At 37.6% G+C, this 18,119-nt stretch overlaps 1 protein-coding gene across 1 annotated transcript in view; it reads left to right on the forward strand.

Annotated features, from left to right (window-relative positions):
* CRB1 (crumbs cell polarity complex component 1) overlaps window positions 1-18,119 on the forward strand; it is a 282,876-nt gene that overhangs the window by 99,914 nt on the left and 164,843 nt on the right. The window contains 2 exon segments of the mRNA XM_049858461.1: window positions 11,665-11,860; window positions 15,991-16,124. Of these exon segments, the coding sequence (XP_049714418.1) occupies window positions 11,665-11,860; window positions 15,991-16,124 (330 nt within the window).

Genomic DNA, 18,119 nt, shown 5'->3' on the forward strand with positions numbered 1-18,119 from the left:
CTAGTGATCTCAAGCATTTCCTCAAGTGTCTGTTAGCTGCTTGAATGTCTTCTTTGGTGAGGTTTCTGTTCATTTCCTTTCCCCAGTTTTTAACTGGATTATTTGTCTTTTGTCGTAGAGGTGTTGGATTTTCCTATAAAGTTTAGACATTAGACCTTCGTTGGATTTGTCATAGCCAATTTTTTTCCCTCAATCCGTAGGTTCTCTTTTTACTCTTTTGGTGAAGTCTTCTGATGAGCATAAGTGTTTAATTTTTAGAAGATCCCGGTTATCTCACTTATCTTCTGGAGTTTGTGTGTTGTTAGTTGTGGTTTTTATCCTGTTAATGCCATGTATTAGGGCCTCTAGCATTGATCCTATTTTTTCTTCTAATATCTTTGTAGTGTTTGGTTTTATATTTAGGTCTTTGATCCATTTTGAATTAGTTTTTGTGTATGATGTGAGGTATGGGTCCTATTTCATTTTTTTGCAGAAGGACATCCAGTTTTGCCAGCACCATTTGTTAAAAAAAACTGTCTTTTCCCCATTTGATGGACTTTGGGCCCTTGTTGAAGATCAAGCCGTGCTTTTTTTACAGTAAAGTAAGGTTAAATAAGAACCATATGCACCTGTTCCAACTTACCTACAAAGTCGACTTAAAGACATACTTAAGAATGGATTTCGTTCATAACCTGCAGACTACCTGTATGTTGAGTACCTGCAATGTGTCCTTACATTCTAAAGGGGAGAGATGGACATACACAAAATAAATAAGTGATAGATAAAATATATAGTAGGCTAAAACCAAAAAAACCAAACTCATTGCTGTTGAGTCGATTCCAACTCATAGCAACCCTATAGAACAAAGTAAAACTTCTCCATATGGTTTCCAAAGAATGGCTGGTGGATTTAAACTACTGACCTTTTGGTTAGTAGCCACAGCTCGACATAACGCTTAACGACTGTACCACCAGGCTTCATAGAGTAGACTAGATAATGATAAATTCAGTGGAGAAAAGTTTTTAAAAAAGGGGGCGGGGGATGGCAGAGATTGACTTTTAAATTGACTGGCCAGGGAAGGCCTTGCTGAGAAGGCAACAACATGAATAAATTTCTAAAGAGGTAGGAAAGGGAGTCAAGCAGATGGCTTGTGGAATAGCACTGGTGGAGGTACAGCACATACAAAGCCCCTGAGGTGAAGAGTACTTGGCATATTTGAGGAGCAGCAATGATGTTGTTGTGACTGTAATGGAGTGAGCAAAGGAAAGGACGTAAGACCAGAGAGATAAGGAGAGCTGACTGTGTAGGGTCTTGTAGGCCTTTGTATGGACTTTGGTTCTTCCTCTGAGAGAAATGGGAAGTTATCGGAGAGTTTCGAGCAGAGGACTGAAATTATTTGACTTACATTTTAACAGGATCACTCTGCTTGTTACATTGAGCATATATTAAGAAGAACCCGAAACCAAAAAGCCGTTGCTGTTGAGTCGATTCTGACTCACAGGGACCATATAGGACAGAGTAGAACTGCCCCATAGTGTTTCCAAGTAGTGGCTAGTGTATTCGAACTGCCAACCTTTTGGTTAGCAGCCAAGCTCTTAACCACTGTGCCACCAGGGCTCCAAAGAAGAATATAGGGTGGAATTAGGGTGTCTAATGGAGATTCAACTCAACGGCACTGGGTTTTTTTAGTGGAGATTAATACAATATTCCAGGTAAATTAACTTAATTATGGGGAGAAAGCAAAAGGGAAGTACTAAAATCTAACAACGATGCATTTTTTTATTTAAAATTTTAGAAATTGAGCATACTTTCCCCTGTCTGCTGTCTATTGCCCCCTAGCAGCAATGTCTAGATTCTTCAGGACAGGTCTATGTAGTCTCCTTTAGTAGTTTCTACTATATTCTCATGCAGTGTCTTCCATGTGCACAACTGAAACCCGTTGTACTTCTTTACATTACATGACAGTTATTCCCTTAGAGTTTCCTATTAAAACCTTCTTCTTTTAATTATATTTCATGTTCTCTGAGCCTTCTTCAAAAGTCCATGTCCATTCTAATGTATAAATCTAAGAAATACAATACTGGCAGTTCCCGAATTCTGAGCCAGCTGGGTTCCTAAGTCTGTCTTTTAGCTGAGTTTGTACATAGGTCAGTACAGTTAGGTATGGTTTGTATGTAACATCTGTTATTCAAATGTTTGTCTTAGTGCATAGTACATAGTGTACCTCTCTATGCATAAAAAACATTAAAGAAACAGTTCCAGATACACTAAAACATATTTAAAAGATAATCCAGTAATAATAATGTTCTGATGCACAGTGCCAAGTAGTACCAGTTTGTTACTGTGAATCGCTGTATGTACCTTGAATTTTTAATATAATAGGCATTATGGGGTTTGGTTTTTATCTACGGGTTGTACGTAAGTCGGTTGTTCATAACTGATGGGACTGCCTGCATAGCTAACTCTGACATTGTCATTAAAGCAACATTTATCAAATGCATAAATTGAATTTCAGCCATTTTGGAGATTTGAATGTAGGCTTTGTATTCCACCTTTTCTAAATATGATTTTTATGAATTTTGAAGATATCTGTGAAATAACATGGATAATTTCATGGTCATGGGAAGGGAAATAATTCTGGGAAAAGAAAACTACTAAATGGAGATTAGAATTCCAAAAACTGTCCATAAGGAAAAATATAAGCTTATTTAATAAGAAATAATATTTTATTATTCTTATTGCCATTATTACTAAAAGTTTTTTTTACTGAAAGTATATTTCTGACTGCAAAATAACTGTATAAAACATTTGATGAACTTGCATCTAGTTATTGTGAATAATTATTAATAAACTGTCCAAATTCATAATCAACTCACTCAAATATAAGATATCAATTTAAAGAACATTTAAATATTGATTATCTAGGCACCTACATAGATATTTCAAATATAACTTGTTATATAAAATAACCATAAAAATATCTTTTTGATCTAAAAGGCAAATAACGTGTAATAATCAAATGAAAAATTCTGAGTTTCACAGGTTATATCTCTAGTTTATCAAAGGAAAATAGTCGTTTTTCTATATGCTCTTAATTATAAAAACCATTTTTGTAGTGCCACATAAAGAAAATTAAAAACTTGTTCAAGCTTTTGTGCAGAACTACAGCCATTTCAAGTAGTTTTTTAATGAAGAAATGAAGCTTCTGGCTTTTGACAAATGTTTGTTGAATGAGTGCACAAAATAACAAATGTTATTCACTCAGCAAATATTTATCACCAAGTTGCAATGCGCTGGACATTGTCTGGACCTTGGACACATAATGATGACTAAGAAAATTTATCCCTGCTCACAGCTTACTCAGGGAGCCTGCATGTAAAAAAAAACTACAATCCCTCGCTTTATGAACTGAGCACTGAGGAAGCACAAAAAAGGGAGCTGGTGATGCTGTTTGGAGTCAAGAAATGCTTCATAGAAAAAATGGTCTATCAGCTGAGCAAAACTGCCTCTCTTGTAGGATGTAGACCTGGATCTTCCATTTTTCTGGCAACATTTATTATTATTACAATTATAGCAAGCTCAATAGCAAGGGAAAAGGATAGTAGCAATATTTTAGAAAGGGTAAATGTGTCTTCCATCATATTTGCTTTGATAACGAGTTTGAGGTTTAGCTAGTAGTTATGAGCAGCACCTGCAGATTTAAACTCCCTCTTTCTAATTCTCTTAGAAGTGCCTACCTAGCTATCAAGAGATCTGAGTGAGGAGAGGGTGAGTTGAAAAATACATGGTAATATGAAGGAATGGGTATGGTGAAAAGACCTTGGAATTTGGAAGCAGCAGACCAGGATTCCAGGCCCAGATTTTGTTTTCTGGTGATATGATACTGGATAAGTAACAATAGGTATGAGCTTCCATTTCCTTGTTCTAAGATTGTTTTATTTGTTGTTGGTTGCTGTCAAGCCAACTCCGGCTCATGGCGACCTCACGTGTGCAGAGCTGAATTACTCTACAGGATTTTTAAAACTGTGCGCTTTCAGAAGCAGATCACGAAATCTGTCTTCCGAACCACCTCTGGGTGGTTTCAAACCACCAACCTTTTGGCTAGTAGTGGAGCACTTAACCTTCTGCCCCACCCAGTTCACCTTTTCTAACAATGATAATACTACCTAATTCTCAGGGTCGTTGTGGGAATGAAATGCTTTATTTCATAAACTGTTTCATGAAATATTATTTCATGAACTATTTACGGCCATGAAAATGCTAATTGTCACTAGGTTTATATCTTCAAAGATTGCTAATGGTATCAATACTGTTTGAACAATATTCACTTATATTTTTTACAGATATCATTTTTCTTGTACTTGAATTATTTTCTTTTTTGGAGATTACCAGAGCCAGGTTTAGGAATAGATTAACTGAAGGTCATTATCTCTCTGGTCTGTTTATAAGCTGAAACTGGAATATTGTCTAAAAAAAAAACCCCACTGCCGTCGAGTTGATTCCGACTCATAGTAACCCTATAGGACAGAGAAGAACTGCCTCATAAAGTTTCCAAGGAGTGCCTGGTGGATTTGAACCTCCATGCCATAAAACATAGGCTTTGAGAAGTTATTAAAATTTTAATGTTTCCAAATTATTCAGGAATAATAATTATTTTAATGATGAGAAACATAAGACATTTGTTATGATTAAAACATAATTACAGAAGTGTGAAATGTATAATATTGACATATTTCACAGAAAATACGCATATTATGATTTCCCAATAATCTACCCAAGAAATTTACAAAATTAAATAAGGCATAAAACATTCATAAAAATAGTGTATTTTTCAAACATAGCATCTTTGAGACTCTGAAATGGGTAACTCTGACTTCTTAACCTTGATAAATGTTTTCTATTTTCGTAGATTTAAAAAAATATATATGTATACACACACACAATATGCACAGTAGATTGAGAAAGTTGTGCCTGCTGTTCTAGAAAAACAATTTTGAAAATGTATCATGCTTGGTAAGGTGGGGGTCAGCAAAAAAGAGGAAGACCTGCAACAAGATGAATTGATGCAGTGGCTCCAACAATGGGCTCAAATGTAGCAACGGTTGTGAGGATGACTCAGGACTGGGCAGTGTTTCATTTTGTTATACATAAGGTCGGTATGAGTCAGAACCAATTTGATGGCACCTAACAACAACAACAAGTATCTTTCCACATTATTATGCTCATTTGAAACTGTGAATCAGAGCAGAAAATCATCCAGCCCCTCTTCACTACTCTAGAATGTTAAAAAGATCACAACTTTGATATGAGTGAGTAAATCACCAGTTGTAACTGAAACCCAGTGCCACAGTTCCTCTTTGTGCTTGTGTCCCAGATTTGCACTGATGACTGTCGTAATTGGTGCACAATATATTATTCCTTAAGGAATTCAGAAATAGCATACATAGTTATTATTCAAGAGGAAAATATTGTGTATAGAAGCCTGTTAGAAATCAAATATATCGGGCTGTTGTTGTGTGCTTTCCAGTCAATCCCAGCTCATAGCAACCCTATGGTACAGAGTTGAACTGGCCCACAGGATTTCCAAGGCAATAAATCTTTAAGAAAGAAGACTGCCACATCTTTCTACTATGAAGCAGCTGGTGGGATTGAACCACTGACCTTTCAGTTAGCAGCTTAACCACTGTGCCACCAGGGCTCCTTAATATATTGGGTGGAATCTGCAATTTAGGATGATAGTCTGATACTAAAAAACAAAAAAACCCAAACCCGTTACCATCGAGTCAATTCTGACTCCTAGTGACCCTATAGGACAGAGTAGAGCTGCCCCATAGAATTTCCAAAGAGTGGCTGGTGAATTCAAACTGCTGACCTTTTGGTCAGCAGCAGTAGCTCTTAACCACTGTGCCACTAGGGCTCCAGTCTAACACTAAAAAAAAAAAAAATAGAGTATAATTATTTCCAAAGCATGGAATCTGCAACTAGTGAGCAAGGTGCTGAGTGGTTTATTGATGCCACACTGCATGCTTTGTGCCGTCTTTCCCTGCTGTAGAGGACAACGTCAGGGACAAGGACCTGCCCTGTGCTGATAGTACCTGCTGTGCATTATCTTGTGGCACAGAATGTTAACTTCAATCTCTAATTGCAGAAAGATGTGTACTGAAGTGAAAAATCTCCAAATGCCAATCCAAAAATTCAGAACACAATCATTCAGAAACAGTGTTTTCTTCTAAGCATTTGCCAAAGCCGTAAATTTGACTTGATGGCTTTGATTTAGAGCAGACCCAGGCTTGAGGAAGCATTCAGGGACTGGGTCTTGGCATACCAGCTGCCTTAGGGGAGAGATAATGGATTAGTTCCTGGGCCGTGACTTGATCATTCATTCATTCAAATTTCATTGAGCATTTCTATGGTCCATACAATGTATAGCATTGTAATTGTACGGTATAGAAGTGTGTTCAATGCTATAGCTGTTGTTAGTTGCCATTGAGTCATGTCTGACTCATGGTGACCTTATGTATAATAGAATGAAACATTGCCCTGTCCTGTGCCATCTTCATGATCATTGGTATGTTTGAATGTTTGGGCTATTGCATCAGTCCATCTCATTGAGGGTTTGTCTCATTTTTGATAACCCTCTACTTTATCAACTGTAATGTCCTTTTCTAGCTATTGGTCTTTGCTGTCCAAAGTAAGCAAGCCAAAGTCTTGCTATCCTCACTTCTAAGGAGCATTCTGGTTGTATTTCTTCTAAGACAGATTTGTTCATTCTTCTGGCAGTCCATGGTCTAGTCAACATTCTTTGCCAAAACCACAGTTCAAATGCAAAAATGCTACAGATAAGACATTAAATGGCAAAGACTCAGACCTCGAAAAGCATACCATTTTAATGAGCAAATGGAAAAATTAGCAATTACAGTACAATATAATAAAAGCTTTGTATTACAGGAAATTATGAGAGCCCAGTAGAGTGGCATCTAAGTCAGACAAAAGCAGTTAAGTGTAGTTTCCAGGAACATGTGATCTTCGAGAACTCAGTCTTTGAGAACTAATTGGAGTTAGCTTGAGGAAGCAGGGAATGAGGAGTGGGGAGCACCTGTGTGCAGCCTGGAACATCAGAGACAATCGATCTGAGTAACAAGCAATGCAATCTACCTGTTTGAGAAGCTTCTGAGACATTACAAGAAAACTGTACTTTGTACTAAAGGCAAAGGAGAACCATTTCAAAATTTTAACCAGACAATGATATAATCTGCCTTTATTTTATAAAGGTAACCCTCAGAAATGTAAAGAGTGATTAGGAAGAAAGAATCCAGTAGCATTGAGATCGACTGAGAGATGGTGAGGGTTTGATTAAAATGGAAGCAACGGGGATGGAGAAATGACAGAATTTTATGACTGACTAGTTAAGATGTGAGTAATGGTGGTCATACAGCTTATATGAAAAATGTGGCTTCCTGATTTCTATTAAAAAGCTCAACTACTGCTGTACCACAATCTTTTCTTATATACAAGTAAAGAGACATTTTTATTTTTCTCCAATGCAGCTGTAATTCCTAGTCCTTGCTGAAACTTGGCACTTATCTGATGAAACCGCTTTCCACACAATCCTGTTTAGAGGGTTTCTTTCTCCTTGATTCTTAAGGCCAGGAGAGAAAGTTGGCTTTCTCACTGAACTCACAGATCCTGCAAGATACCTCGCTCATCACTCACTTACCACTTACACAGCTCTTTTCTTTTCCTTGTGAGTGATTATCTACTAAACTTCAAGACACTCCCACTAGCAGTGATGACTTCTCCTCCCTCCCAATTATCTTCCTGTCACTCCTCTACCATTTAATATCCAAGTTCACAACTCTTCAAAATCAGTTCAATTCAGCAAGCTGCACTGAATATCTACCACTAGGCAGGTGTTTGCTTGCTATTGAAGATGCATTTCCTTGAGGAACATACTGCATTGAGCTGTGGTGTGCAACAGTGGCTAAGAGCATGGGCTCTGAATTCAGACTGTCTGTAATCTAATCCTGGCTCCACCACTTTCTAGCTTTTTGATCTGCATCAATTTTCTTGACTTGTCTGTACTTCAGTTTCATAATCAATAAAATGGGCATATAATAATAGTACCTTCTTCATGGACAATTTTTTGAGGATTAAATGAAATTAAATCATGTACATAAGGTGATTAGTACAGTACCTGGCATGAAATAAGCTCCCAGCGAATACCAGCTTTTATTATTCATAACAAGAAAAGATCCTTGTTTTTGAAGCAGTTTTTGGAGATAAGAATGTAACGAATACTTCAAATATAATGCTGTAAGTACTATGGGAAGACAAGATGGCAGAACCACTAATGAAATCTGGGAAGGCTTCACTAAGGAGTGGACATTTAACATGAGTCTTAAAGATGACTTCATCAGGTGGACAAATGAGGAACAGCTTTCTGGACAGAGATCAGTGAGTACAAAGACTTGGAATGGTAAAGGTACATGACAAATTTGGGGAAATACAAATGGTCTGATATGACTGGCATGTAGGGTGATAGAACCTTGGAATATTACAAAGTTTCTTAGATGCCAAAATAAGTTTTTCCTTTATCCAAATCCAATTAGGAGCTATTATAGAATTTTATGGACCATGCTTTTAGAGCTTCTTATTTTTAATGATCTCCATGTCTATGTTACTGACATGGAAGAGCCACTCATTGACACAACCTCAAGTTAGGCCTTATGATAATTCAAAACTGTTTTACCACCAAAATTCTATTGAACTTGTACTTCACCTTCAGCAGGACCTCAGTCACTTGGCCTCTTCACACCCATCCTGTCCATCACTCTTTCTCTATCTTGTACGTCTCTCTAAGACTAGGTTTCTTCTGAGGGAACTCTGGATGGACTTGAACCTCCAACTTTTTGGTTAGAGGCCGAGTGTGTTAACTGTTTGCACCACCCAAGGACTCCTAAGTATAGATCTTTGAGTAATTGCACAGGTCACCCATTCATGAAGCCCATGAAGCCAGCCCTGCTTGTATACAACCATTGGAAGAGCTGATGAGGGCAAGTCAGAAAAGCTGCCGGCAAAGATCTCAGCTTAAAGCATCAAAGTGGGTGGAGAAAGGTGCTGTAATTCTCCAGAATCTCTGGGAAGTGTCCACTACCCCTTTCTATAGCAATGAAGTGAGTGGTTCTCCAGACTTTAGGAAGCAGTTGCGTATCATCTGTGATCATGCTTTGGACTGCTCTGAGCAACCTCCATTGAATCATGGCTTCTCTTCCACGTCCTGAATCTGTAAATATCTCTTTTTGGCAAACTCAACCCACCAAACATTTGGGGACAGAAATATGGGGAGATACACTCCCTGGCTTCTCGATGATACAGAGGAGAGCTTTGGAAGGGGGAACATCAATGCTAAGTTTACAATAGGTAATCCTGCCTGCCTTGACTGAGATTAGTTGCACTTAAATTCTAATACTTTGATGCACTTTTACTGGATACCAACTTGACAGTTTTACCCCTCAAGTTGCTAGATAACAAAGTTAGGATGGGGTGCAGGGTAGGAAAGGCTCCTGCTCTTCTCTGACATCTTGGGGTATATGTGAATACATGCATTGAAGTGGACTCTCTTCACATCAGTTAATATTGTCTACCATAAAAGGAAAGGAGGAGAAAGAGGAGTAGGAAGTAACAAGAAAGAAAGAAAAGGAAAAGAGGGTAAAAGAGAAAGGAGGAGTCAAGAAAGAATCAAGCTAAAAGGCCTTTGAAGAGGCAAAAAGAAAAGACAGTGAGTGCATTGTCAAGAAAACTAATGGCATCTTACTTTTAAATCATTATGGCCCTCATTATTTGTCAGAGAAATTGCTTCCCTACCAAAGACAATGGTTAAGCTTGGGAATTTCTCACCATTTTTATTTTTTTCACTTGGTACTTTAGGAAAATGCATGTGTTTTCAAGTCTTCTTAGAAAATTTCCGAGCTTCTTTTGACTGTTAGTGAAAATTGGGTAACTTAGAATGGAATTATACCTAACTGTCAGGAATCTGACATTTTAGGTCACAATGTGTAGCTGTCACTGTGGATATTAGAATAGTCTTATCTTATCGGCATCATCAAAGGAATTCTTCTTCCACCCCTTCCTGTCCAATACATTCCTCTTTTGGCGTCAAGTTTCTCAGATCTTTTTTTTTTCTTTTTCTGCCATATTTTCTCTTGTTTCATACGGAACTGATAATCAGCTCCAAATTTTTGGTTCCAAGTTGCGTTCTTGTGACAGTTTTATAACTAAGAACTTTGCAGTTCTTACACTGTATCTGCATTCAATTTCTATTGCTACCTATCGTTTTAACGGCCTGGTGATGTTTTAATAACACTAGCTGTAAAAAGAAGGTTGCCAGACAAAATGGGCCACACAGTTTAGGTACTTTTTTGAAGGTCGATTGATTATGTTTATTTAATAGCTGTCTGCACTTGACAGCAAACATCCAAATGAAAATTGTAGTCAGCTATTCGGATGCTTTATCTATTAAGCCAAACATCTGGAGATTCAAAGACATCTGGATGACTGACTGGACTTTTCACTTTTCCTCTGTTGTTTTGGCATCATCCAGACATAGACCAGGACCAAATCACTTTGCCTGTGTCAGTAACAGTGATAAACAGCAATTAGAACCATGTTGTTAAGCAGCACCCAGATTAATACAAGAAAAATCACTCTGAAAACTAGTAGCTGTTCAAAAAAAAAAAAACTTGAAATTGTACTTATCTATTGAAACACATTCCTATAAGTGGATAATGGTTACTTTAAAACTGAAGCCTTTGAACTTCAAAGTGTACATGTAGCTGCATCATTTAAAATAGTGGTTCATAAAGTATTTATTAAACATCAGGAAGTCATCTGTTATATTGGATTGAAACACAGATTAATATATGCATGTGATGTGAATTTTGAAAGATAAAATTTAGAAAAGGGTTAACAAATTTAAAACCAATAGTTTGGCTTTATGTGTTAATAATTCCCAGCAAATATAAATGACTAAAACTCCCAAGGATATAACTTGATGTCATACAACTATTGTGAAAGAAAACAATTATTGCTTTTTCTTTAGTAAACATTTAGTATGTACAGATACTCTTCTAAGCTCTTTAGAACACATTTAATTATAATAATACTCCTATGAGGTAGTTATGATTATGGTCTCCATTTTTCAGGCAAGCAAATTGAAATATGGAGAGATTAAGAAACTTGCTCAAAGACACAGCTAATAAATGGCTGTGACAAGCTCCCAACCCTGGCAGTCTGTCTTTGAAGTCTGGGTTTTTAATCACTACTCTGTATGCTGCCTAACTAAGCTAAATATTTAAGAATAATTTAAGAGCAATGACCAATCCCTTCTAGGCTTCCAGCAAAATTGCAGTTGGCAATAACTTTCTTCTAAAAATGACTTATATGTTGCCCCAGAATACAAAGCTGCAAGCTGTTGTATGCAATAATTCTTTGCAACTAACAGCTGCTCTGCTTTGTGCAATTTCCCACAAGCATGCCAAAACGTTATGAACAATTAAAATTAAGGAGGGAAATTATTTTGGGTAACATAGCATTTGACAAGCTTTGGTAAATAAAGAGTTGTCAAATAGCTAAAATATTAACACTCGGCTAAAACGTTTCTCTTTTCTGTGCTGACTCTTTTAAAAGGTGTAAACTGTGAATTGGAAATTGATGAATGTTGGTCACAGCCCTGTCTAAATGGTGCCACTTGTCAGGACTCTCTGGGGGGCTATTTCTGTGCCTGTGCCCCTGGATTCCTAGGTGACCACTGTGAGCTCAGCACGGAGGAGTGTGCCAGTCAGCCGTGCCTCCACGGCGGGCTCTGCATGGACGAAGACAACGGGTATGTTCTCTTCCACATTTGGGAATTGGCTTAGACAGAACTCACTGACCAAGAGCCATTGTCTCACTCTCACATTCTCAAGTTTTTATACGCTAAATGAAGAAAAGTTGAAACATTGTTCGAATTATACCCCAAAATGCATCCTTTGAAGGTCATCTGTCCCCAAAATGAGGATTGTCTAGGTCCGTTGTCAGGCGTTCCTGGGTGGTGCAAGGGGTTAAGTGCTTGCTACAACCAGACGGTTGGAGGTTGAAGCTCACCCCGAAGGGCCTCAGAAGAAAGGCCTGGTGGCCTGCCTCCAAAAGGCAATCGCCTTAAAAACCCTGTGGAACAGTTCTACCCTGACTCACATGGGGTTGCCGTGAGTAGGAATAGTCTTGATGGCAACTGGTTTTAAGGTTTTTCTTTTAGTTGTTTAGAACTACTTTTATTACTCAAAAATCCCAGCCTTTCAATTCTATGAAACAAACCTGTTGTAGATAGGGAAGGTACAAAAACAGAGCTAGAGATTATTCTATGTGCAAACATACGATTGTATCTATCTAGCAAGTATGTAAATCAAGTGGTAAAAAATCAATCCTTTCCAAGTTTTATATTAACAGTGTTGGAAAGGGCAGCGATACTGAATTACCAGGTGTTTGGAGAATTGGCTGAATACTTTTGAGAAAGCAGAATGATGAGAAGTAGCTGCCTGAATATAATAAATTTGGGGAATGGTAGTTGAGTTCCCATAAAATATGTTGCACTTTCTAGTACTTATTTAAATTACAAATTACTGAATTCTAAAATGCATACAGCATTAGACTTAACATTATCTTGTTAAGATGAACATTACTGTTCCTATATTGCAAATAAGGAGTCTAAACTTCAGGCTAGTTAGGTGTCTCCCACAAGGTCATACAGTTAATTCTTCCAAAAAAAAAAAAAAAAGAAATGGAATCTGCATTTATTTAATAAGTGAAATATAATTTGTCTCTAAGCTATTTTTAAAAGTAAATCAGACTCAGAAAGAGAGCAATAAAAGGCATATGCGCCTCAAACATGTCCAGCAAAATAATAGAATTTTAAATAGAGCAATGCAGTTGTTCGTTTCTTTTGTAAAATACAAAACATGGCTTGTAACCACATTCCGTGTTCTGCTTCTGACTTTTCCTTTTACCTAAATCATGCCCCAGTGACATGCATCTGAATTCCTGGAGGCAGGTAACTGGCCACCCAAAGGCAGACAAAATCAGAATGGAAGTTTTCATGAAAGAATTCCAAAAGAAAAGAAGGAGGTTCCCAAATGCATGGTTTACTGTCTCCAGAAAGTCTCAGGACAGAAATTACCCAAAGCTTTTGGCTCCTATGGAAATGCAAACAGACCAAGGCCATAACCTTGTTACCTTTTATTTTCCTTACTTGAATGCGTTATGAATAATTTGTCTGTTTTATCCTTTTTTGTTTCTAGGTGCCGTCAAGTTGGTTCGGATTCATAGTAACCCATGTGGCAAAGCAGAACTGCCCTTAGGGTTTTCTAGGTTGTAATCTTTACGGGAGAAGCCTTGGTGGTGTAATGGTTAAAACACTTGGCTGCTAACTGAAAAGTCGGCAGTGGTCCCCAGGAGAAAGATGTGGCAATCTAATTCCGTAAAGATTTATAGTCTTGGAAACCCTAGGGGGCAATTCTACTCTGTCCTACAAAGTCGCTATGAGTCAGAATTGACTCCACGGCAGCAGGTTTGGTTTAGTTAATCTTTGCTAGAGCAGATCACCAAGTCTTTCTACCGCAGAGCAGCTGGGTGGGTTTGAACCGCTGATCTTTTGGTTAGGAGCTGAGTGTTTAACCACTGCGCCACCAAGGCTCCTTTATTTTACCATTATCTCTCTTATTACTTGTTATTTGACTTTTATTTAATTTTGAGAAGAGGATAATCACAAAGACACAAATATGACCAGACTTTATTTTCCCACAACAAAAAAATTAACATATTCACTATGAAGCATTTGGAAACAAGAGAAACTAAGCATAAAAAAGGTTCTTGCAGACCAAAGGAATTATGCAAATGGTTTCTAATTTTATGAAATAAGGTCTGCTATCGACGCGACAGCACTGGGTTTTTTTTTGGGTTTTAGGCAGGAAGCAGAGCCCTGGTGGCACAGTGGTTAAGAATTTGGCTGCTAAGGAGAAGATTGGTAGTTCAAATCTACCACCCGCTTCTTGGAAACTCTATGGGGCAGTTCTATCCTGTCCTTTAGGGTCAGTACAAGTTGGAATTGACTCACGGCAACAGGTTTGGTTGGGTTTTAGTCAGGAAGCACCTTGAGAACAAGGCTTTTGTCTCTAATGTCTTATAAATAGCAGGTTTTTAGTAAGTATTTTTAATTAAAAAAATGAATTAGTGAATAAAGAATTTCTAACTAGTTAGACATACAAAAAGTATAATCACTTATTATGTTTGGCTAATATTTCAGATATTAGTGAAGTTCTAATATCTGTGTGGAGCCATAGGTTAAGTGCTCAACTATTTACAGAAAAGTTGGCCATTCGAGCATGCCTAGAGTGCTGTGGAAGAAAGGCCTGGTGATCTGCTCCCAAAAGGTCACAACCTTGACAACCTGTGGAGCACATTCTACTCCGTACACATTGGGTCACCATGAGTTGGAATGGACTCAACGGTAACTGTTTGGTTTTGGAATATCTGTGCTCAGTGGAAAATACACACAGTTATGGTGAACAGGACTCTAATTGCGTTATCATTTCCTCCAGACCCTTGTTTTAGTAGTCCCTGGGGGCACAAATTGTTAAGTGCTGGTGTGCTATAGGGTCTTTATGGGCCGAAATTGACTCGGTGGCAGTGAGTTTTGGGTGGTGCAAACTGTGAAGTGATCAACTACTAACAGAAATCTCGGTGGTTCGAACCCCACCAGAGATACCTTGGCAGACAGGCCTGGCAATCTGTTTCTGAAAGATCACACTCTTGAAAACCCTATGAAGCAGTTCCACTCTGCACACATGTGGTCGCCATGAGTCGGATTTCACTCAATGGTAACTAAATGATGACAGACACTTATTTTACCGAAACTGAACTAAACTGAGTATGCTCATCTATGTTTTTATAATACTAAAATCTTGAGGAGATCGCATCTAAACTAAAAGCCCCCTCTTGATAAAGTCAATAACTTCCTCCTCATCAGATATTTATCTGGCTGGGACTCTCAGATAATCCCAGTAAATCTACAAATGATCAGAAATACAATGCTAAAATATTCCTGTGATCTAAAAATCAGAGCAAATCGTAAGTCACAATTGATTTAATGAGGTCTTTTCCTGATTTTTTCATAATTTATTGTTTCATTTTTCATAAAGAGCTTTATTAATAGGCCCTATAAATAAGAGAATACCACAATGGTAGAGATCATTCTCTACCATCTTCAAAAATATTAGCAATTTTATTTAGTACTATTTAATGACAATTTATTCAGTGCGTTCTGATGCTTGAGATATGGAGCTTTGTTCTTTGCATGTACTTTTAATTATCACATTAACCCTCGGACATGAGTACAATTATCTTCGATTTATGGATGAGGAAACTGAAGTAAATGATCATGGCTTCCAAATCATTTTATATGAACCAGAAAACCCAAACTCATTGCTGTGAAGTCAGTTCCGACTCACAGTGACACTATAGGACAGAATAGAATTGCCCTATAAGATTTCCAAGGAGTGAGTGGTGAATTCAAACTCCTGACCTTTTGGTTAGCAGCTGTAGCCCTTAACCACTGTACCACCAGGGCTCCATTTTACATGAAGCTGTATTACAAATTTAAAAAACAGATAAATGTTTTCTGATGATAAATCAACAACTTTCCCCATCAAAGATTCGTCTGGCTAGAACTGTCAGATAATCCCACTGAATCGACAAATGATCAGAACAATTCAATGCTAACATATTCCTGTGATAAGACTTTAATGATAAGACTTTAATATGAAGCTCATAATGCTTTCAGGCCTACAAAGGTAATTCCCAGGGTTTTGGTATAAATATTAAGGCTGCACCATGGACAGGAAAAGAGGACAGAGAAAAGATAACTTATCTCAATATGACCAAGAGTTGACATGAAAATTTCATTTTACTCTCCTGATACAGTTGTAACTGCATGAGCAGTGGATTCACAGGGATGCGCTGTGAGACCTTGATGCCTCTGTGCTGGTCAAAACCTTGTCATAATAATGCTACGTGTGAGAACAGTGTTGACAATTACACTTGTCACTGTTGGCCTGGTAAGTAACAAAATACCTTCTATCATTTTTTTTCTCTTTGAATAGAAACAAATCTTTTGTGTTAAAGAGAAACTAAAATTTATTTTTGTTAAAGGTTTAAAACCACCTTTCTTGCAGTTATCAGTGTTTAATTTAATAGTATTTTCCAATGTTCATACCTTTTAAAGTAGGTTACCAACCAGCCCAATGATTAGAACCCTCTAGAGGAAACATTAGGGGAAAATCAATGGAATGATAAAAATCGGCCTCTTCATAGAGAAAAATTCACTGGTAGCTGCTTCCTTTGCCTCTGAAATATTCTCTTAGCTACGTGGAATGTATGGAAATCCATGGAAAAATGTTGAAATTCTAGGAGCTTGTCTTATAATTCACAGAACCAGTCAACATGATTAAGACAGTGCCCGTAGAGGGTGCAGAATGATATTCCACGGTAGGAGTGTTCTCTTAGGAACTTACAAGGTGAAGATGAATACAGGCTAAGCATACATTAACCATAGCCAAAAATGACATATAAACGGTAATGGGAAGGCTTTATGAAACTCTAGACGTGAGAGTAGGGTCGATGCCAGAATAAACACAAAATGGTATGTAACACTTGAGTCAACATTGACATTAATTTGGCAAGAACCTACTTGAAATATTTTTAATTTAATTCTCCCTAGAATTTCATTGATAGAAATGGAAGGTACAAAATCTCCTCTCTCTTCTTTCTCTAACTATTGAAAAATAAACAATAAATTTATGATTTTTCAAGGTTTATTTAGCTTGGAGTCCCTGGGTGGTGCAGATGGTTAACAGCTCAACTATTAACCATAAGGTTGGAAGTTTGGACCCATCCAGAGACACCTTGGAAGAAAGGTCTGGCAATCTACTTCCAAAAAATCAGCCATTGAAAACCCTATGTAGCACAGTTCTACTCTGACATATATGGAGTCTCCATCAGCCGAAATAGACTCAACAGCAGCTGGTTTTTAGTTGCATAAGTGTACTAGTCATCTATCTGCCTCTCCCTACTCTTTTTTTTTTTTTTTTCCCTAAAAAGATAATCCTGTGATTGGAGAGGAAACATGGAGACTGGAGTCAATTGGTAGTAGCTTCTAGTTGAAAGATGTTCCATTGCTTAAGGGACTTTTAATGTCTTTGATTAAATACATTTTATAGGTAAGAAAAATGAAAATATAAAAGGAAGCTTAGAATTCTTTTTTGGCTCAGAAATCTATGTCATGTGTCTTCCTACATCCAGAAAATTCATAGGACATATTTGCTATCCTTTGGATGTTATTTCACTTAAATCCTGAATTTTTTCCAAGACAAGTTCCTCCAAGTTCTTGCCATCAGTCAACACGCATGAAGGGCCTCTGGCCAGAGGCAGAGGGTGGAGTGGACCATCTGGGAATAGGAAGAGTCCAGTACTTATTAGCTGAGTAAACTTGGGTGAGTTACTTCTTAGACCAAAAATTCCTCATCTGCAAAAGAGGGATAAAAGTGCTTTACTGGTAATGCTGTTGTGGAGAGTAAAATTATAAAAATAGAGTCTGGCACATATTGCTGTTGTTGTGTGCTGTTGAGTCGATTCCAAATCATAGCGACCCTACATGACAGAGTAGAACTTCCCCCATAGGGTCTACTAGGCTGTGATCTTTACGGGAGGAAACTGCCAGGTCTTTTCCCCTGTGGAACCATTGATGGGTTCAAACTACTGATCTTTTGGTTATCAGCTGAGCACTTAACTGTTGCACCATCAGGCCTCCTTTGACAAATATTATGCACCCCAAAAAGGCAACTATTATTAATACCAAGTTCTATACCAGAAGGTACGATACAGATATGAGAGATGGTTTCTGCTCTCCAAGGGTTTGTAATGGAATCCCATAGTTAGGAAAAGCTGCATAAAAAGACAAATCAATAAGTGTTCCATTCTTTCATGGATTTAATCATTCAGGACACATGGATTCAGGTTCCTACTATATATGTATGTGTGTGTGTGTATATATA

The sequence above is a fragment of the Elephas maximus genome, chromosome 18 (genome assembly GCF_024166365.1).
Source record: "Elephas maximus indicus isolate mEleMax1 chromosome 18, mEleMax1 primary haplotype, whole genome shotgun sequence".
NCBI classification, from domain to species: Eukaryota; Metazoa; Chordata; class Mammalia; order Proboscidea; family Elephantidae; genus Elephas; species Elephas maximus.